Raw genomic sequence first — 23,004 nt, forward strand, 5'->3', positions numbered from 1 at the left:
CTTGCTAATTAGCTCAAGGGTTTGAGAAAGAAGGTTCAACGCAAAAGGAAGAAGGTTGCATACATTAATCTACCGAGGGGAAGAAAGAGCCAAGACTTTCGTGTGAACCACCTTGGGTGATCAAGGCCTGGACCTAACACAAGCAAAACCAATTCTCCCAAAGTGCTTGTTAACCACTTCTTTTTGAGAACAAGGGTTGGCAACAAAAAAATACACAAACAAGAAAAAATAAAATCAGATTTTTAACTCCTTATATTATCAATCCATTTGTTCAAATATGCTCTAGGATGGAGCTTGTCAATATCTTGGGCTGCAAGAATTTTAAGCCCATTCTTCTTGACTTTAATAGCCCAGGCCATTTATGGGTTAGGTTTGAGTACACAAGCAGGGGCAGAGGAATTATTACCTCTATTTCCTCCTCCATTCAGCTCTTTTTTTCTGTAGGATTGTTGTTACTAGAATTTCAAACCGAGGAGCAAGGGTACTTCATTGTTCAACGCCTACTTATAAAGATTTTTTTTCCTCTGACGAGGGTCTGTTCTGCAGTGAGAAGACTCCTTGGAATGAGTTAAACCTGGTGACTTCAAACTTATGGTAACAGCTTTGCTTTATCACCAAGCAACAATAAATGCCTGACAGCATTAATGGTAGAAGCAATATGCACTTAGTTGCAAAACAGAGTTTGCCCCTCTCCACTTTCCAAAATATTTTTTATGTTCTATACAAAGTAACAAGAATCGGAATCGGATCGGAATCGGCAAGGCCGAATCAAATCGTGAATCGGCCATGAATCGGAATCGAATCGGCCATGAATCGGAAAATTTAAAAAACCCTTGAAATTTAGTGAGTAACTTATTTCATAAACCCTTTATCGCTGATTCAATTCACCGATTCACAAAAAATCGTTTGGCTTGAATCGAATCGCCGAATCGCGTGAATCGCATGAATCGCCGTGATTCTTGGAACTATGGTTCTATATAACCTTCAATGACAACATTTAATTTGAAATCAGAATATGTCTCGTCTCTTGGACAAGATAAGCCTCATAAACATAGGCAAAAAGACTATGAGGATGGCAATAAAGTTTTCAATGTCATTACAAACATGTAGGAAAGGGTAGAAAATCATAACATTTGTAGTTGATAAAAAAACATAACTTCATGATTAGTCTTTTAAAAATAATAAATTGCAATTAAATGGAAAAGCGTAAAATCACCATTTCATTCAAAAATAGGCTAATATACTAATGAGACTATTAATATTGCCATGTTTAAAATATTAAAATTAGAATAGATATAAGAAAATCTAGAGGAAAAAAATCATTTGATTGGCTTGTTGGCTTCTCGTTCATATCAATCACTATAGAATACCTGTCATGTCAATGGACTAATAAAGCTAAAATATTATTACAAAATCTAAGATTTATGCACGTGCAAAAATTTGACTACTAGCTGTGAGTTCCCAGGGAAATAACCTTTGCGGGGTTTCTTGATGTCTGTTCTCTGAAAACTAAACTTGTACCACACAATATTTCTAGGAATCATCACAGTATCATCTAATGAGCCGCATGAACATTCTCATGCCTTCAATCTACTCTAATCTTGCATTGATTTCCTTACAATTTAATTTAGTGGTTTCTTTTCATCAAGAACCCGAATACATTTCGAAAGAACAACTGCTGCTTCTTCCAGCTCTTCTTCTGAAATAATAAGTGGTGGAGCAAGCCTAACAACATTTCCTTTACCAGCAGTAAGGATTAAGAGGCCAGCCTGCCGGGCAGCATCAGCCAAAGGTGAAGCTGAAACATCAAGCTCAATACCCACAAGAAGCCCTGGGCCACGAATTTCTTTCACATGATCATTGGCCCCCAATTTTTCACTCAGCAAGTCTTTTAAATACTGTCCTTTTCTAGCCACACCATCCAGGAACCCATTTTCTTGAATTCTATCCAGAACTGCAAGGGCAGCATGGCAAACAAGAGGTCCCCCAGCAAAAGTACTTCCATGATCCCCAGGACCTATTGCTGCAGCAACATTTTCTGTTACTAAAACAGCACCAATGGGCAAGCCTCCAGCCAGTGGCTTTGCCAAAGTCATTATGTCTGGCTCCACATCGTATGCTTGATGTGCCCAAAGCTTTCCTGTTCGACCAAGCCCACATTGAACCTGAAATATTCATCTGTCAGATTAAACCTTCTCTTCCAAAAATATAGCAATAGCATCAAAGGATACCTTACTTAAATTATTAGAAAATATATAACAAAATGTTCTGGCAAAACTACGACAGGTAACATTTTCCAAAGTTATTTTGTTGGTTACATTAGTTAAGTTTGTAAAACCTATGTCCAGGGCTGGTTTTCTGGCAAAGCCATATTTACTACAGATCAGGGTTCCAACCCCACTAAATTAGGTCCATAACTGTAAGGTGAATCCAGCATGAAAAGTGGTTTAAAATGGTCAAAGCGGGTGCAAGATCCTACTAATTTTGACCACAAGCTATGGGAATACATGCCAAATGAAGATCAAGACTTGGCTGGGGCTCAGGTTGAATCTCGTTTGAAAATTAAGCTCTAAATTATTGTCAGCAGATGATGTTAGAGACAGATCTCACAGATAAGTTGGTGAGAGTTTGTCCTAAAACAAGTCGGTGAGAGTTTGTTCTATAAAGGACAAAACTCTGTGACAGCTAAAGTTGACTCATGTAAGATGGACAAGCACCAACATGTCAACGAAAAGTAGATCAGGAGTGAAATTAATCTGAATGCCAATCATGAGAATAAAAGACACAAATTAGTAGAAATTTTAATTATGAGTAACTGACAGTAATGCACTGAATCTGAGATCCTAATATCTTGAATCTTAACCCCTCTACAATAGAAAACTCTATGAAAAGAATAACTGCAAGAACTACGTCAAATTCCAACAACAGACTTCTGAATCATACATGCAACAGGTAAATGAAAATTCGAACAACCAAAAGAAAATTATAATCAGATTTTTCTATTGCTATTGCTGCGTACTCATTCTGCACAAAGCCTTTTCATAATTTGTTATAATAAAATTTGTGTTTCATACTTCTAGGGTCAATAGACCCATTGTAGAGACTACAGACTTCTCTAGCAATAACATATGAAAATGTAAGTTGAAGAGTTTAGGAAATTGAGTTAAAAAATTTGCTAACCTGAAGGATTTTTCTGACCTTGTATAGCATTTTTTACATCATAATAGCAAAAAGAAATATGTGGCAGTCCATAATAGCCCGTATACCCCTTTGCACTTCCTATCTTGGGAAAACATCCATGTCCAGCAGCCCAAAGTAGGAAGGTCATTACAGTGGCTAAATAAAGAGCTTCTTCCAGAACAACACAAATTGTTATACTCAAATTTACAAACATGTGTTACAAACATTGAAAAAGAAAATACTATGCAATAATAACAATGATATATCCACCTGGAGAGAAATAAAAAGGACAGGCATGACAAAAAACTGTTTATTTGTAAAACAACAGAGACCAGTTCATTACAAAAAAATGATCAACGTTGCAGTTCTGATTCCGATCATGGTTCATGTTATGGTAAATCGATCTTGATGTAGTTGTATTAAATAGAAGAGATGAAAGCTCCTTATATAGATTTACAAAGATGATGTTTCTAAAAAAAACGTGAACTAAAGATGGAAATAGAAACTACCTAATAAACTAAAGACTTTCCAAGATGGCCATTAAAGGAACATTATAATATTCTAATACCCTCTCTTAATGGTCATCATCTAACTACTGTCTTTTGGTCACAAATACTTCGAAACATTCTGCTGCTATTGAGACCCTCCCTGGATCTGTAGAATGTTAATTGACCAAGAATAGCCAAAATTCATATTGAAAAGAACAGAGAAGGTTGTCCCCTTTGAATGCTTTGCAATAAGAGACTAGAGTCTGCCACTGAGATGCGGCTGCCACTAAGCCTCCCAAGATAAGCAAAACATTTGACCAGAAATCATCACAAAAACATCCAACATGGTGTTCCATAATGGAGTTGCTCTTCCCTGGAGACAGAGAAAAACACTAAGAACAGCTAGCACGATTTTGAGGAAAAATCAACAAACCCTCCAAACTTTACAGCTGAGCATGATGCCCCAAAATAGATTGTAAATGGCCATGATTTTTTAGGAGAAAAATCCAAAAAACGGATGATTTTTTAGGTGAAAATCAATCAAAACTAAAAAAAGGAATTTGAGACACTGATCAAAGAATATAAAGCTTCATTTTTTAGGAAAAACGATAAAACCCAACATAATTTTTTAGGAAGAAAAATAAACCTGCCAGATAATTTTTGAGGAAAAATTTATAAACCTACAAATTAATCCTATACAACTTTGTGAATTACAGAATCAGAAAGTTTTTGAGGGATAAATAATAAAGACCCATTAGAAAAATCTTCATGAAGGAAAACACAAGACTTCGCATGGTAAAACAGCGCATGCAACAAACACGCAAGTGCATGCAAGTACATGCAAAAAAAAATGCAAGTGCATGCAACCTCCAAAAAATAGACTTTTGCCCAAACTAAGAAATCACGCAATCAAAACCCTCAACTAGGCTTGCGATTTTCAACAAAAAACTACAAAAATTTCATAAAAAACCTCCATTTTTAATTTCAAAAACAAAAATAAATTTATGAAAAAATTCCAGATCAAGAGAGGCTTGAATTTTTTTTTTTAGTCATCAAATTTAAAAATCCCATGACCCGCTCAAATACACCATGTTATGATAAATCGATGTAGTTGTAGTTGTATTAAACATAGGAGATGAAAGCTCCTTATATAGACTTACAAAGACAGTATATTTAAAAGAGACAATCATGAACTAAAGACCAAAATACAAACTACCTAATAAATTGAAGACTAACTAAGATGACCATTAAAGAAACATTATAATATTCTAATAGTTCACACACATAAGTTCAATTCATGGGTCCAGCAAAATAAGTTTAGGGCAAGGTTTTTTCTGGGTTCATCCATTCAAAAATCATAAATAATCGTTAACAGATATGTAATTTAGTCTAATGATTAAATATAAAAAAACAAATTTGTAAATTATATTATTATATTGTGTTTAGATTAGAGTTATTGCATTCAATTATAAATATTAAAATTATGGATAACAAATTAAGAAAAGAGGGGTAAATAAAATATTATGGGTAATGAAACTCCAAGTAGTGAGAAAGAAACTCTATTACGAGACTTGCCTCAAATTTTCTCACACTATATGAAAGGCAGCTTTGAGGTGCATGTTTGTGGGTGAGGACTGGACTTCCTCATCATGCACTACGGCCACTACAAGGATGAATGTGGCAGATTGCATTTTTTATGAGACGAGTTTTTGGACCCCTTGTGCAGAGATTGTGTAAGTAAATATATTATAGAATATTTAATATTAGAATTTATTTTTTATAGTTTTGTATGCATAATTTTGTTTTTTTTGCAACTTTGCAAAAAGAATTATATAGTGTGCGCTTGCGACTTAGCTATTTTTGTTTAACATTATATGTAGGTCATTTCACTGAGCCCCTAGTAGTTCTACGAGTTGTTGATGGGGAGAAGCCTTCTATGGGCTACATATATGAGGGTGTGGGTAGGGCCAAGGAGGCCATTAGATCCATAAATGCAGGAGTTGAGAATATATATTGACCCCATTTGGGAGAGAATTGATAGCAGATAGCAAAACCAGCTTCACAGGGCCATATATGCAGCAACTTATTTCCTCATCCAACATTTTGTTCCCACAAAACTTCAAGACGGATGAGGAGCCTCTTAGTGGCATATATATAGTGATACAAAAGATGTCTAGTGATGGTACAACTATACTGCACAAGATGGATGCATATAATAATGCGTTAGGCGTGATTCTTGTAAGCAAGATTTGTAAAGACGCTTAGACAAAATCGCAAAAAGGTAGAAATATATATTAAACTTAGTTTATGGCTGATACATTTTGATTTTATAATCTAAGTCATTGGATACTTGCAAATGAGACTGGTTTTTTTTCCTTAATTCAGATAGATGGTGGCAAATGTTCTGGCCTACAGCCCCAAACCTTCAAAAATTTGCCATCCTTATTTTGAGTCACTCATGTAGAACTTTTGGATGTGAGTGAAATTGATCCATGTTCGAGCACGTCCACTCAAAGAGGTGTAGTAGATCATTCATGGGGAGGTTAAATGATCTTGTCATTGTACATCACAACCTTAAACTTAGGACTAGAGAGATTTTGGACATTGACTCCTCTGCAATCACTCTAGCAAAGGTCGATCTAGAGTCTGAGTAGCTCACTAAGTCTATCAAGCATGTCTTCATTGAGGACCACAAATGAGTTGACCAAGCAGATAGAGACGCTGAGGTTGTTCCTATGGCAAAGGAAGATAGAGCAAGATCAAGTGCAGATGATGTTGATCAAAGCGAAACCAGAGACTATGGTTTGTCAGTCATCTAAGATCTACCTCACACACCTCTATAAGAGGAAGATAGACTACTCTTAAGGCTGAACTTGATGTAGAGCTTGAGCTATAGACTTGTTTTTATTTACATGTATGCTTGGGAACATTTGATGTCATGGATTTCATGGATTTTACATACATCTAACTATATATATATATATATATATATATTTTTTTTTTTTTTTTAAATTTCCTTCATATACAATACACATTTGTACTTATATGATGGATGGATGTATGTATGTGATCAAATTAGCTTCTACTTGATGATGTTATAGTGTATTTAAGCTCTATTCAATAATGGGTGCATGAAACAAGTTTTAAATCAATAAAAATGTCTAAATTTCAAGGGCTTTTCATTTTGTCGAGTCGTAGTCAGCTCACAAATCAAAGTCAGCCTTGTAAAGTCCAAACAAAGCCCGAGCCTAGGAACTATGCTTTAGTTACAGCAAGAAGGTTCCAAAACTTGAATCATGTGTCCCAGCCTCCTTTATATGTGTGATGCTAGATATAGGCACAAGTTTTGGATTTTGCAATTAATTTAATTCACCTATTCTCACCTATCCTCTTCATGAGCAAATACAAATTCTCATGTATTATTAAATGTTGCCTTAAAAGGTATAATACTATAAATATCGAGTCAATTCTTAGTGTTTCCTTGCAATTCTTTGCCTCTACAATGTTTGCACTAAGTATTCCTTGATTGTATACAGTTTAAGCTATGACCGCATATTGACTATAGTGGAGGACTTTACATTTTATAAGTTTTCCTTAGCCTTCACAAATTTGCACTTTGAGTGCATAACCATGGGTATGAGGGATTTCAAAACTTTAGGAGATTCTTTAAGAAAGGACAAATTGCACTTTTAGTGCATTTAGGAGTTCTCCATGCATTTTTTTTCCAAACGCATTCCTTAACGATCGAGTTTTGAGCTTTGAGCGCATTTTGACTCCTCTAATAGATTTTCAATACCAAGAATCATTTCTTAAGTGTGTGAAGCATTGTTAGTTTAGCATTTCACAATTTTCTTTAACCACAAGAGTGTAAGTGAGTCGTCCAAAGATGTCCTCAGAGACAAATGATAGTCTACGACTAAAAATGAAAGTGGCAGAGTCACAAAATCTCTATTGTTTCTGAAGTTTTGACTCCCTAGGAGTACTTCATCGCTCAGATTAGTGACCTAATCGGCTTGAGCGAATCAGTTTTGAGAAGCACACATTGATATTGGATTTGGACTATTTCATTCCTTGCAAAATTATTGTTGGTGACTATATATGATGCTATGTAACAAATTTTATCAATTAAAATATGTTCTTTGCATGCACAAAATAGTATTTGTAAGAGCAATTTGTCATTGATGGTGAGCTTGAGCTTTCCTTCTCAGTGTTCTCACTTGACTTGTCGAGCTTGAACCATCTCCTTGTAGCATCGCCTTGAAGTTTTGAGGCCTTGATCATCACCTTACCCTCTAGCTTCTCCTTGAATTTACCTTGCAAAACAAAGGAGAAAAGCATTAAGTTTGCGAAATAAAATCACATCAATAATAAACAAAATGATTTTTGTTATTCAAATTAAGTCTTTCTATCTTCTTGCAATGGCCAATGTCTCAAGTATTTCTACAGGCTTGGAAAACAAAGTTATTGAATGGAAATCCTAAGGAGAGAGGACTTCTACAATGGGTATCATCTAGTCAGAGGATTTCCACCAAGCACAATAAAAAAAATCATCCCAATTTCAGTCACTTAGCATTAAAATTCCTTTCTTCTACAACTTTTTGATCTACCCATTTGATTTGTCTTTCATTTTGCATGAAGAAATAAGGTTAAAGGGAAAGGGGGGAATTCTAAGTTGGAATGATTATTGTGGGGGGAATCCTCTAGAGAGAGGATTTCCACAATGGGAATACTATGGTTAGAGGATTTCCACCAAATATGATTTAGCTTCCCCTTCAAAAAATTCCAGCACTTAATGTTACATCCCAAATTTTGACCTAATTTAAATTTATTTATAGTTGTTGAATTGAATGGATTTTCTTTCATAATCATGTGAAAAGAGAGGTTAAATATATCCGTTGTATAATTATGTTAACTGTTTAATAATGATGGTCGTTATCCATTGTTTGTCATGTGATGATTAGCAGTTGCTTGATTTCGAAATTATGGTTAATAATTAAATTCCTTATCTACATTAAATGTTAATATGGATTTATCATGGAACTTTGTTGGTGTAATTAAGTATTTACTAATTACACTTTACTTAAATTTACTTAGGTTAATGCATTAGCATATTAGTTGTCATGTAGACACCTAGGAGTTTGCATATTCACGTAAGTTGTCATGTAGAAAACATAGTAGTTTGCACTCCAATTGAGCACATGTTGTCTACTATATCTCTTTATGAGATACACCTTTGCATTCTTATCCTCTCATTGTTGCACGTACATTTATGCACAATGGAGGATAATCCACTCTTGGTGGACGTGCTTAGTTGTTATGCTTATCTCTTTGCTGACTCCTAGTCATATCAATTGCCTTTATATACAAGGCACTTCTATGATGTATTTATCCAATTATATGATATCCATTCTCATTTGATCATCATTTGTCTCTCTTGTGCTATCTACTGAGCTTCTTGATCAACATATAGATTTAAACCTTTTTCCATTAGTCTACTCCATGCAATATCTTTCCATGTAGTATAATTTTGTGAAGTTAAAAGTGGAGTTTTAGGTGAACCCATGATGCAAAAAATTAAAAGAGCACAAGAGAGAAAGAGAGACACAAAAACACAAGACACACCCCCCCCCCCTTTTCACTCAATCAAAGATGATTTGGCACTTTATATTTAGTGCGGGTAAAATAGCCACTTGCCAATTTTGGGCCAAAGTAGGACTTTGATTTTTGATATTTACAACTAAAAATATGAAGCTATATATGACTCGACAAGATAAGACACAAGACCTCTCAAGGATCTAATTAATTACAAGTGTCAAAATAGGCCAAAAATGACCAAATGCTGAAAGTACTATGTCCACTCAAAATTACTACAAAATGATAACGGATCTGGAAAGTAGAGAAAAAATTATGTACTTTCAAAAAAAATAGCACCTGAATATGTCTCCATATGAGCCCGAACGAAGCCTTTGAAGTTGTAAAAACTGAGATTGGCAATTTTCAGAAAAATTCAAGAACAGAGATCACAAACAACCTACACCAATGTGTAGATCATGAAATTCTACCCCAAAACAAGAACAATTGCTCAAAAAAAGGAGTCTGTATAAGGGAGATATCGCTGTTTGAAAATCTCTTCTATAATTATTTTTCCTGAATCGTCATCACACCTCCAAAAATCAATTGACTGTAGATTTCACCTCAAATGTCCGATTTTGATGAAACAAAAGTCAATTTGGGGGTTTGTTGACCTTCTGCATGTGACGCTAAAATCTGATTTGCACCAGCAAGCGCCAACCTTGACCTGCAAAAAAAAAAAACTCTCTAATGGCTATGCAAATAAACTCCTATGGCTCTGATACCATGTAAGAATTTGCCTAAGCCAAGAATGAAATGCCAAGATCTAGAAGCTCAAGAGATAGCACAAGAGAGACAAGATATGATCCAATTATTTGATATCCAATTCTCTGATTAATCCATTCTCATTTGATCATATCTTGTCTCTCTTGTGCTATCTATTAAGCTTCTAGATCCTGGCATTTCATTCTTGCCTTAGGCAAATTCTTACAAACTTGTTATTATCGTGGAAAATATTGCATGGGTGATTGCAGGAGAAGATGAAGGGGAGAAGCATTGCTAAACGGGATCAACGGAATGGGATACTAGCTTAGTCCAATTATCAGGTTGACAGGTATGATCTTTAATTGTCTTGGTAAGGACCTAGCAACTTGAACATCAAGATACAATCGATGGACCTGCATGAGCTATTAAATAAACATTTAAAACATTAATTATTTTAATTAAACATAATGTGTACCTCAAATGGTTTTTGATTGACTTTTCCAACATATCATTATAACGTATATTTATGTATGTGCACATAGATATAGGAATAAAGGTGACACCATAATATTATTTTTATAAAATAAATAATATGATGCCACCTCATAAATACATCTACGTGCAAGTAGATAAATATTCATGATATGATTTCACATCTTTATTTTACTACTGAATGTCATGGTATTTATTTTGCAAAGAATTCTCTTTCTCAAGTCACAAATATATGATATGTTGAAAACATGTAATGTTCTTATATCAAGTTGAGGATCAACAAACAGAGCTGACTGCTCAGACTCAGCGGTTGTATGGCCATGGAAAAGGTGAAGAGGTGAGATGGAAATCTGCAATAACATGGAAATAAAAGTCAAACATGACATAACAATTCTAAATTATTTTAAATCATTTAATAGCTCATGCATGTTCATACTTATTGTTCCCCTGTTGTCAAGTTGAGCGGTCGTGATTGGGTCATTGAACGCATCCGAAAAACCTTAGCCAATGTCGTTAAAGGCATGTTTGCCATCTATGATCACTTGATGTCAGTAGTGTCAGTTATTCAAACATGTCCATCCATAACTGTGTAGATATTCTAAACAGCGAAATGCTCACGTGGTTGGACTAAAGTATCCCAAGTCTAATCCTGGGGTAGGGAGGGTCTTTCTATTCAATAGATTGTGTGGAGATGAATATGGTCCGAGGTTGGTAGGTTAAGCCTAAGTCAATGCTTCTCCTCTTACCGAAAGTCGAGGCTTGCACAACGAATTAAAGACTCACCAATTACTTTTTGTATGTTCCTCTTTCTATTTTATGTTATGCATTTACTTTACTTGTATGCAAGGAAAGATAGAAAATCATTATTTCAGTTGATCATTGTTACAGTTATTTTAGTTGATCATTGTTACAGTTATTTCAGTTGATCGTTATTACAGTTATTTCAGTTAATCATTATTACAATTATTTCAGTTGAATGTTATTACAGTCATTCCAATTTGGTTTTGTTATCTCAATTAATCGTTAGTAGTTAAAATCAGTTAACGTCTCATGAAAAGGAATTCAAGCTATTATGTTTCAATAATTAGTTGATGAAAACTCTTTCTAGATCACCTTTATTTTGTTACAAAAATTCATTTTTTACACTTAATATTAATCAATTTTGCCTCAACTCATCATTCTTCACCTCAAACACCTATTTGGAGTCAATATTGAAACAACATAAAAAGGGGGAAATTTTTAGTTTGAGAGGATTAATGAGGTGGAAATCCTTTGGAGAGAGAATTTCCACCAAACACAATTTATCCTTTTTCTTCGACTATTTCAAACCTTTCTCTTGTTATCATTAAATCTGTTCTCAATTAGCATCCTTCATCTCCAACTCTTGTTTAGATTTAATGAAATGGAAAAGGTGGAATTCTTGACATGGGAGGAAACTATGGGTGGAAATCCTAAGCTCAGAGGATTTCCATCAACTTCACTTCAACTCAATTCCAATACATCATTCCAAAACTTCACCGTTGCCAATCAATTTCACTTCAACTCAACATCCTCACCTCTAACACTTGCTCAAAATCTATTTTGGTGCAAAGTAAAAAGGGGGTAATTTGGGTTTGAGAGGATTAAGGAGGCGGGAATCCTCTGGCCAAAGGATTTCCACCAAACATGATTTCCTTGAAATCCCATTACCAAAACTTATCCCGTTTCGACCTCTCCTTGACAATTTTTTACTCCATTTTTATTCATGATGTTGTGTTCATGCCTTAAACCAGATTTTAGTGCTTTAGAGGGTGGTGCAATTTTGGGCTTGGGGGGATCAATGTGGTGGGAATCCCAAGGAGAGAGGATTTCCACAATAGGAGTCCTCTAGAGAGAGGATTCCCACCAAACATTATTTTCCCAAAAGTTTCCATCTCACACCCCTCATGCTATTCATTTTCAAGTCGTCGTGCCTCAACATGATTTTCGATCAATTTTGAGTTGATGAGAAGGGTCAAAATCCTAAGGAGAGGATTTCCACAGTGGGAATCCTTTGGTCAAAGGATTTCCACCAAAGAAAATTACAATAGTTATCCTTATGAAAATTACCAATCTTCCTTCTCTTCATCATTTTAACATTGCACCAATATATTTGCTATCTTAGAAAGGATCTCTCACAACTAAATTTGCACCACATCCCTTTTTCCTAAGGCGAATTCTTGAGATTTTGGGGAGAAACTATAGCTAGTAAAAATCTTGGTAGGAAATCCTCTAATTAGAGGATTTCCACCACTTTCCTAATTTTCTCGTAAACCTTCTCTCTGTTGGACTAACCACCGACATTCCCCTTCGAGATTTGTGACATGGCTTAACTGCCTCCTATGTTCTATAAGTCCAGTAGTTCTATCAGGGATTGATAGGTCAATCTTTTGGTGCAAAGGCAACCCTATCTTGTAACAAGTGGTATCAAAGCTTGGTCACAGGTTCGAATCTCCTTGAGTAATGCTGAGGAGGGGATTGTTGGACTAACCACCAACATTCCTCTTCGGGATTCGTGACATGGCTTAACTGCCTCATGTGTTCTACAAGTATAGTGGTTGTATCGGGCATTGATAGGCCGATCTTTTGGTGCAACGGCAACCCTAGCTTGTAACACTCCCATCTCCCAAGCATGTAAACCTTTCCTACTTAAACTAAAATGCTACCCATCCGCCAGGATTTAGGCTACAAAAATACCTCAAAAAGACATCAAAACCCTCACACAGACCCCTGACAAATATTACTTCCTAGCAAGCCAAAATTGCTCAAACTCAACCTCAGACTTGTGAATCTTGAAAATGTCGCCAACTAAAACCACCTGAGACAACAAAACCTACTTGCTAAAGCAAAAAAAGGGGGTCCCATCTGGAATGGGGCGATGATGTGAAAACTCCACAACTCTATGCTCTGCATATTAGGCCTAAAATACATTCAAGAGGACCTATTAGTGCAGCATGAGGGTCAAAACTGATTAGGTCAGGCCTAAATAGTCGGCATATAACCTTATAAGGTTGGCCCTAATCAAACATGTGACCCATAATTTTTTGTAAAAGAAACCCTAAACTCCCAAGTGTGTGGGGCAAACCCAAGCCTTCAAATGAAACATATGACCCTATATCTAGCATGAAGACCTTAAATCTGAAAGAGTAGGGCCTTAAATCTAGATGTGTAACATTCAACCCCACACAAGAGAGCCTAAATTAAATGCACAAGAGGCAAGATTTAAAAACAAGTATTAATAGACTATGGTTTAACAACTAGAGGGACATATTATCAAGTTTATAATTTTAGCATGATGAGGTGGGAGCCATTTCCTCAACCAATGAGAAAGTGTGAAGTGTCCTAGTAGAGGAATTTCCTCGTATCATGTCTAGATTCATTGAATATGCCAAAGAAGAAGGTAAAGAAAAGAATATTCTTAGAGAACTTATTGTAAATACAGGTGGTATCATTTTATTGATTCATTAAATGATGGTGTCTTCTATTAGTTTTCTTCTTCTACAAGCTTCTACCTAAACTCTCTTCTCATTAGCCTACAGAATATTGTAATTGGCCCATTTGTTGGTGCATCTTATCTTGTGGTTATGCCTAATCTTTTTTCTTATTGGCCCATGAAGACAATGTACCTTTTTGATTGGCCTACAAGATCTTATTGATTCATCAAATGGGGGCTTCTTTTATAACTTCCGTTCTTCTACAAGCTTTTGCCTAACCTCTCTTCTCATTGGCCTACAAAATATTATAATTTTTTATTTGGCCCATTTGATGGTGCATCTTATCTGGTGATCTAATATAATTTCTTATTGGCCCATTAAGATTGTAATTTATCTATTGGCCCACATGATGGTGCTTAATTATAATTGGGTGGGCATTTAATACTTGCCATGGTTATGGCAACCCTAATTAGGGCTTATGTGGTTAATCTTGGTCCTTCATTTCAAATCAATCTGAGTCATTCGTTGTCATTGAGCCCCTATAGAAAGGCTTTTTCACATAATTTATAAAGGGAGTTGTGTAGGAGAATTGTTGCAAAAGTACTACCAAATTGTTCGTTATTCATTGTTGTGCTTGCATGGTCCTACGCATCTCTCACTTAGATTAAGAATTTATTTCAAGTTGAATAGAAGTAGAAGTAGATGGATGGAAGATATTGTTGAATGGTGATTAGTGGTGAAGCTAGTGTAAATACCTTTTGGTACACGGTGATTGTAAGTAACAATGCAAGGTTAGTTTACTAATTTCTATTGAAGATGTTGATTTAGATTGCCCCTTCAATAGGATATTTGGATGAATATTGACAATATGAAAACCATTTTGCATCCTTAGAAGACAACACCCTCCTCTGCCTAGTTGATACGGCAAAGCAAAGATTCAACATTGTCTTAGATTCTTAGAGTAGGAAGAATTCCTAAACTATTTCCTCTGTTGTTGTTTGGTTGGAAATAATTAAACTTAAAGTCAAGTTGGTATCCATTGAATCAATACCATAAGTTCCTTTGTGATAACGAACATATCACATCATTAAAACTAAGTGAAAGCTCATGATTCAAAAGGAACCTTGAAGTAGTCCCGTTTGACCATACAATCTGCATGCATTGTTTAGCATATGAGCATCCTTACACAATAGAGAGCTGGAGATTTTGTATTTCATCCTAGAATACTAAGTATTCAATTCTATATGTTGTAGTGGAACAAAACTCATGTCAATAGAAACTGGCCCTAGAAGGAGGGCACAAACAAAGGTCATTCATGAAGATATCGCCAAGAATAAGCTTTCAAGTCATATTTGAGATGGAAAAACTTTCTTAAAGTTGAAAGATCAAAAAGTTAAAAATGCAAAAAAATTAAAATACTTGAAAGATCATCCAAAGGAAAGGGTTCTAAACGGAAAGGCAAGCCTATGTTCTTCCAATTTGATTTCATTTAAACAAGCGATTACATTCACATGGATTACCTCGACTTGCATCCCCAAGACAATGTAGAATACATGGTACTACAAAGCATGGGGAGATGCATTGTTTGGTATTTTTTTAGAGTGAAATTAGTGTTGCAATGAAAATTCTCTTTTTTTTAAATGCATAATCCTGATATTTATGAGATCGAAATCAAAGTAAAGAGAAGATTCAAGAGAAACCAACAAAATGATATGAAGGAGATACTTGGCACCAACATTGGTGCAGTATACATGAACTATTGCATTCAAAACCTACTTGTCCATCATGCCAAGATACTATGAACCTAGTCAAGTTTCAAATAGGGTGGTATGAGGAATTGCCAAAGGAAGAAAATGAGGATGGCATTCAGCTTTCAAGTTGGACATCAAAAGAGAGGCATGTAACATCCAAGGAGAAAGAGTTACAAGGTAGCATGGTAGAGCTTACTGAACAAGGCAATCAAGAGGAAGATGAACTCTCACACATTACACCTAAAGAGGAAGATGAACTCTCACACATTACACCTCAAGAGGAAGATGTTAAGAAGAAAATCAAGGAAGCAATTGGTTTTATGCAAGAAAGGGGATGAATAGCAAGCAAAGACAAACATTTGGAAACATACGAAGAACTACAAGAAAGTCATCACAAATTTGTAGAGGAAAAGTGCCCTTTCATACATAATACAAAAGGAGGTTCTTGAGAGCAAATTGCAAAAAGTTCCAAGAATCCTTAGAGAAGAAGATAGTTTATTTGACAAGTTGAACAAGGAACTAGAAGATATCACGGATAAATCCAAATATGATGAGCAATTTGACAAGATACTATAGGACGTCATCCCCACCATACTCTTGGGGGATGCTGAAAGATATAATGATAGTACAAAAGGAAACATTGCCAATTACATTCCAAGATAGGCAACTTGTTGCACATGGCATGATTCACAACCGGCTTCACTATTTTAGATTGAATCCTATAACCAATTCATGAAGATGTTTGATGGTCATCCTATCAGTTTTGAAGGTAATATGCTTGATGAGATTCCACATGAAAAATTGCAAGACTTGCCTAACGAGAAAGCAATTGCCAATTTCATGTTAGATGATGAAGCTTCAACTGTCTTTGGTAAGAATACGCAAGATCTATCAAGTGATCACCAAGTTGCTCCTAGGAAAAATGACAATGAAGAACAGTTCAAGGGAGTGCTACAATTAGACTTTGCATTATAAAGGAGACTTCAAAAACTATTTGAGGGTGATCTCATCAAAGAATCCTTCATTTTTTAAGATATGCTCAAGGAGATTCACAAGCATTCATGGTTCATGTTCAACAATTCCAAGGCCTTGACTTCAAGACCGATCCTACCTTGTTCACCCATAAATTCAATGTTAATGTCAAAGGGATAATCCATCACCAACTTCAGTCTCTTGAAGTTGAGGAGAATTTGCATGTTCTATTTAACTATGAAGTATGCCAAGTAGTATCTTTACCTACTTTTAATGTTGAAAGTCATAAAAGTTACTATTTAAATTTTTGGAATTTAGGGAGGACAACTAGTTTGTGAATTAATATTAGCCCTTAATTTCAAAATAATCTTGGTCATTCATTGTAATTGAGCCCCTATATAAAGGCTTTCTCACATCATTTGTAAAGGAAGTTATGTAGGAAAAAAATTGCCAAAGTACTACCATAATTGTTCTTTATTAATTGTTGTGCTTACATGGTGGATATATATGATCTTCTTGGAGCATTGCATGGTTCTTTGCATCTCTCACTTAAATTAGGATTTCATTTCATGTTAAGTAGAAGTACAAATAGATGGACATAAGATATTGTTGAAAGGTGATTACTGATGGAGCTAGTGTCCATACGTTTTGGTACTTGTTGACTATTAGTAACAATGCAAGGTTAGTCTAGGCCTAAACTGCAAGTGTTTAACTTATATTGAAAATGTTCATTAAGATTGCATCTTCATAGGGTATTTGAATGAATATTGACAATGTAAAAACCATTCCCACATCCATAGAAGATAGCACCCTCCTATGGCCAAATGACATGCAAGAACTAGTTAGAGGCTTACCCTATCATTGATACTATCTTACACAATTAGAGTTAGATAGAATTCCTAAACCATTTCTTTGTTGCAGTTTTTTTTGTTGGAAGTAATTAAAAAAAAATCAAGTTGGTAGCCATTAAATGAATAGCATAAATCCCTTTGTGATAACCATCATATTGCATCATTAAAACGGAGTGAAAGTCCATGATTAAGAAGGGACCATGAGGTTCTCATTTGATCACACAATTTGTATACATTGTTTAGCATGTGTAATCCTTGTTCAAGAGAGGGTTGGAGATTTGGTATTTCATCATGAAATATCAAGTATTTGATTCTATTTGTTGCAGTGGAACAAAACTCATATCAACAAGTCCCCATTTGCAATAGGTTGTGATGTGTGAAAGGGTTACAACACAATGTACTTGTACTCTTCTCTCCTTTCTCTTCATTTGTATTGACTTCTCTTACTTCTTTTGCATTCAAGTTGCAACTCCTCCAAAGTGAATTTCCACATCGCATAGCTCTCATCCCAATATCATTCTAAAAATGAAATCATCATAGATCTCTTGATGATGCACTTCTTATTCCTCTACTTCAATCTCATTGTAGGGTAAAACTGTGGTTTGGATTAACTCTTTTTTAATCTCAAATTTGGACTAATGTGAATTCCCTTAGTACCTAAAAATGTCAATACGGGGTAATAGACTAATGAAAGGTACAATGGCTATTTGCCCAAGGGATAAAGATAGAAAGCCAAGTGGGGATGAATGCAACTAAAACACACAAAAATAAACCCATAATCAATCAAAGAAATTCTAGGCAACAAGAACTATTACTTCCTAGTGACAGGATCTGCATAGAAAGTAATTATGAAAAAAAACAAGTGAATTATTAACAAGATTTATCAAATAAAGAATGCTAAAAACCATACTTTTAATGGCTAAATGCCCTAGCAAACTAATCTACTTCAATTTAAATCATAATATTATTTAAGTCTAAAAGCTGAAAACAAATATCATATATAAAAACAAACATCATCGTGCTTCACCACAAAGTGGGCCCTTGCTCCAAGGTTTGCACGATGTTTAAAATGAAAACCTTCCTACACTGCCTTGACCAGAACACCACTATAATGATATAACAATCCTCTTCCATAAATCTATCTGTGCATATAATAATCTGCTCTCAAAAATAGAAATTTTTTGCCTCTATCACTATGGCTTTCATTTAAATACACAGAGAACTAAGGGTCTGTTTGGTTCGTAGAATTGTAGGAATCGAGATTTCTACAATTCTTGATTTAGCCGAATCAAGGTTTTGCAAATCTTCATTCCTATTTTTGGGATTTTACTTGAACTGTTTTGTTTCATTCGGAAGATGAGTGTGAAGACACATTTTTATGCATAAGCTTGGAGTTGCAAGCAGACTTCAAAAAGTAGTCCAATCTATTGTTTTTACACTACTCAAAAAACATAACCAGGTTTTGATTTTCAATTCCTACTTGCTAGAAGGAAGTCGGAAAACCTGGTTTTGAGACAAAATTATAAGTCTAGTACTCTAATTCCATTTTGTCAATTTTAAAACAAACACAAAAGATTTCAAATCCGGATTTTGAAAAAGCCAATTCATGTCATCTTCCACAAACGAAACAGACCCTATAAGGAAAAATCACAACCAATTCTACCAAATTGGACTTCCTAATCTATTAAAAAATAGAGTATTTAATAAGAACAAGATACCTATCAAGGAAATGGCATGATATCTAATGGAAAAAGAACATGGGAATGGTAATGAAGGTACATTAAATAGGATAGAATGTAGCATAAACTAGGACATAAATGGCTCTTGTCACTCATCATCTACTACAATCACTTCTTAGGCATTCACCTTCTCCATGACTCTACCTCTTGATTGTCCAAAACTTTCTCCTACCCTTGACGATCCTTTTGAGCTCTTCTCAGCCAACAGCTTCGCACTTCCAAGTGCAAACTACCTCATGATTGGCACACAAAAGAAAGTTTGCTCCATAACCTCTCTATGTAGCTCCTATTGCAACTTGCCTATACATCCACAAAAATACTCACATACATCTATCCTCTACCCAACAAATATTTTTGGAAGATATACCTCACTTCCTCTAACTACTCTCTCTTAGTGGAGGAACTATGTGCACCTTCTACTCAGCTTCAATCTCTATTGGAAGACAACCAACCTGCTCTTGTACAAGTTTCATCCAACCAAAGTTCTTGTTGTAGGCTGCCTAACATTTGGCAATCTATCCATACACTCAAGCTCTTTATCTCTAATTTCATGCTTTCTTACATGCAAGCTCTCTTACATTATACGTGGGTTCTTCCACCCAAGATTCATAAAGAGAGTATAAAACATAAAATTGTAAGAAATGGCCTGTCTTCTATTTCTTAATGATATGAAAATTCATACATGCTCTTCTATTTCAATAAAATGAAATACGCATTAAGTTACTCTTCTATACTCCTTACAGCTACTCATCTATGAAGAGAACTCAACTCTGAACGAAAAAACATCTAGCCAAAGGCTCCCTTTAATAGCATCTTTGTGTCTCTTGGAGATCTCACTACCCCTTTTAATGAACAACAGGTAGCTACCATTAAAACGAACAACATATAGCTAATGGATGACCTTTCAACAACCCCAAGAAGGCTCCTAAGAGGTGTGTTTTCAAATTTCCAAAGTGAGTGCCTATAAAGGTGTCTTTTCGCATTTTTAGTGTAAGCATTCAATAAATATGACTACATGACGCTTCCACTTCCTTGTGCCCACGTCAAAAAGGGTATTTCTAAAGTTCGCTTCCACTTCCTTGTGCCCACGTCAAAAAGGGTATTTCTATAACTTTAGCAGTATAAATCATAGAAAAAGCTGTCCCTTGTTGACAAATACCGTTGCCTTCACATAGGCCACAATATTAAATATTTTCAACCTTCTATGTCATTTTGGACACTTTCTTAGATACAAGGAGACCTATATATGCATTAAGTTTTACTAAGCTAAAATTGATAGTACACCCCTGGAAGCCCCTGCATCATGTACTGAATAAATACCAGATGAACCATCTAAAAAGAGTACAATGAATTCCATGGTTTTGCTTTAGTGAGACACTCCAGCAGTGAAGCATTAAACAAATAACCTAGACAATCGGTATTTATTGCTATTCTAACATAGGAAATTATGAATTTAAAAGGTCAAACTAATGATGATGTTTAGCATGTCAACCAACAGGGGTTTTCCATCTCCTTATTTGAATTTGTATTGTAAAATGTCATTTCTGTACTTCCTCACTTACCCCAGGTGAAAAGTAGAAACATATCTTTACAACATTACTTGCTACATTGGAAAAGATAAAATGTTTTAAATACAATCTAAATCTTGAAAATTTTAAGTTATCAGTAGACATTCAATTCCAGGTGATATTTCACAGAGTTGGTCATTAAATTTCAAAGCTGGGGCTCTAAAGGTTCCAGTGGAAATCATAAAATGATGAGCAACACTTTTATCTTGTAAGCATGGCAAAAAAGAAAAACAGACAGCCAATGCATGAGTTAAAGCACACAAACCTACGAACTCAATTAGAGTGTACATGCAAAGAAGCAGATACATAGCCAATTTATCTACCAATCATTAAGTAGATATAGATGGAAATAGGGTATACTGCAAGCACTGGCAGGATACATCTTGAAACCAAAATTTTAGTTCATTTACCTCATCAAAAACAAGCAAGGCACCTGCATCATCACAGAGGTTGCGTAATCCTTTCAGAAATTCATTTGTAGCACTATATATGCCTCCCTCTCCCTGAACAGGTTCAACAAAAATGGCAGCTGTATTGCCAAGCTCAATTGTTCTTTTTGTTGCTTCCAAATTTCCAAACTCCACAAATGTCACTCCAGGCATGACAGGTTCAAAAGGAGTTCTGTACTTCTCTTTGCTGGTCATAGCCAGGGATCCCATTGTTCTTCCATGAAAGCTATTTGTGAATGAAATAAACCCTGTAGCATGCTGTTTTTCATTTTGATTTGAAGCCTCTTGGTATTTCCTTGCAAATTTGATTGCTGCTTCATTAGCTTCAGTACCAGAGTTTGCAAAGAAAACCCTGTCAGCAAATGATGATTCAACAAGACGCTTCGCAAGCTTCACCTGGTACAAACAATACAGACAAGATTATTCAAAATGGCAACAAATAAAGATTAAGATTCTTATATTCTTTGATGCATACAATTTTATTGCATCCATAGAATTAAATGGCTTTCAAGATTAAATACTATTTCCAGACATTGTCTTAAAAACTATTAGTGCACTGGAATCTGGTTATATTTTTTCAGCATAACATTTCTAAATTTTAATGAGAACTGTTACACACATTTTCATTGAGAGACAATGTAGCAAATTTGCATTTGAAGTAATCCTCTTCAACTTGGCTTCACTATCGGGATCCACAAATTGCATGTGCCTGAAAATAATATTGCAAGCTGCCTCACAAAATTGAATTGGAGTACAAACAATAAACCAATGCATAGGAAAGATGTCCTAAAACATTAGGGATAGAGACACAAACTGATAAATAAATATCCACACTTCTATATTGTGTAATATCTTCTCAATCCTTGCATTTAAAGTCATCGCTAATGATTGTATAGATTGCATCGTTAATACCATGGGCCTAATAAGTTGATAATTATTAAATTTAACAATTCATAACAATTAGGACTGAAGCGTAATCATTGACACACCAATGCATAAATTTTGAAATTTGAAACCAAAGATTTCTAATGAAGGTTGTTTTTTATAAAGCATAAGGAGTCGTCCTACTTCCAATTGATACTTGACGTTTCAGGATACGGCCAAGATAACAAACTGAATCAGACATATAAGTTGCACAACTTTAGGGCCCAAGTCTGCGAACAGCATATCGACTCCAGTATTTTAATGTCCACTTGTGCATGTAGAATACAAGTTATCAAAGATTTTATGTACGTTTATGTATACAAAGTACAATTGAAATAACATATATGTGCAGTATGAAGAGTCTCACCTTGAACTGACGTCATATGTCTTTGTGTGTGTGTGTGTGTGCGCGTGTGTGTGTGCGCTCGTGCGTGCGTACGTGTGGGGTGCGTGTGTTGTGTGTGTGTGTGTGAGTGCGTGTGTGTGTGCGACTACGTGTGTGTGTGTGCTTGTGCATGTGCCTGTGCGTGTGTGTGTGCGTGTGCGTGTGTCTGTGTCTGTGTGTCTATGTCTATGTGTTTGTGTCTGTGTCTGTGTCTGTGTCTTTGTGTGTGTGTCTTTGATGTCTACCCAGATATCTTTAAAAAGAAAAGTTGTGTGGATCCAAATAAGGATACAAATATAGATACAATGATGGAGTAAGGGGCTTTTCCTTGGTCAAGCCCATGCTTAGGAATTAATCTTGAAATGATAACATAAATGAAAGAAGTGCTATCATGTAGTAGAGATTAAATCCAACAAT

General features: G+C 35.3%; 1 protein-coding gene across 1 annotated transcript in view; it reads right to left on the bottom strand.

Moving 5' to 3' along the window:
• Positions 1-1,306: 1,306 nt before the first annotated feature.
• LOC149553866 (acetylornithine aminotransferase, mitochondrial-like) overlaps positions 1,307-23,004 on the bottom strand; it is a 57,698-nt gene continuing 36,000 nt past the window's right edge. The window contains exons 2-3 of the mRNA XM_089789228.1: positions 21,240-21,674; positions 1,307-2,165 (exon numbers count right to left, since the gene is read on the bottom strand). Coding sequence (XP_089645354.1) covers positions 1,623-2,165; positions 21,240-21,674 — 978 coding nt within the window. The 3' untranslated portion in view covers positions 1,307-1,622. The remainder of the gene's footprint in view (positions 2,166-21,239; positions 21,675-23,004) is intronic.

Source organism: Cupressus sempervirens, chromosome 6 (assembly GCF_028749045.1).
Source record: "Cupressus sempervirens isolate cs-2001-9-10 chromosome 6, ASM2874904v1, whole genome shotgun sequence".
NCBI lineage: Eukaryota > Viridiplantae > Streptophyta > Pinopsida > Cupressales > Cupressaceae > Cupressus > Cupressus sempervirens.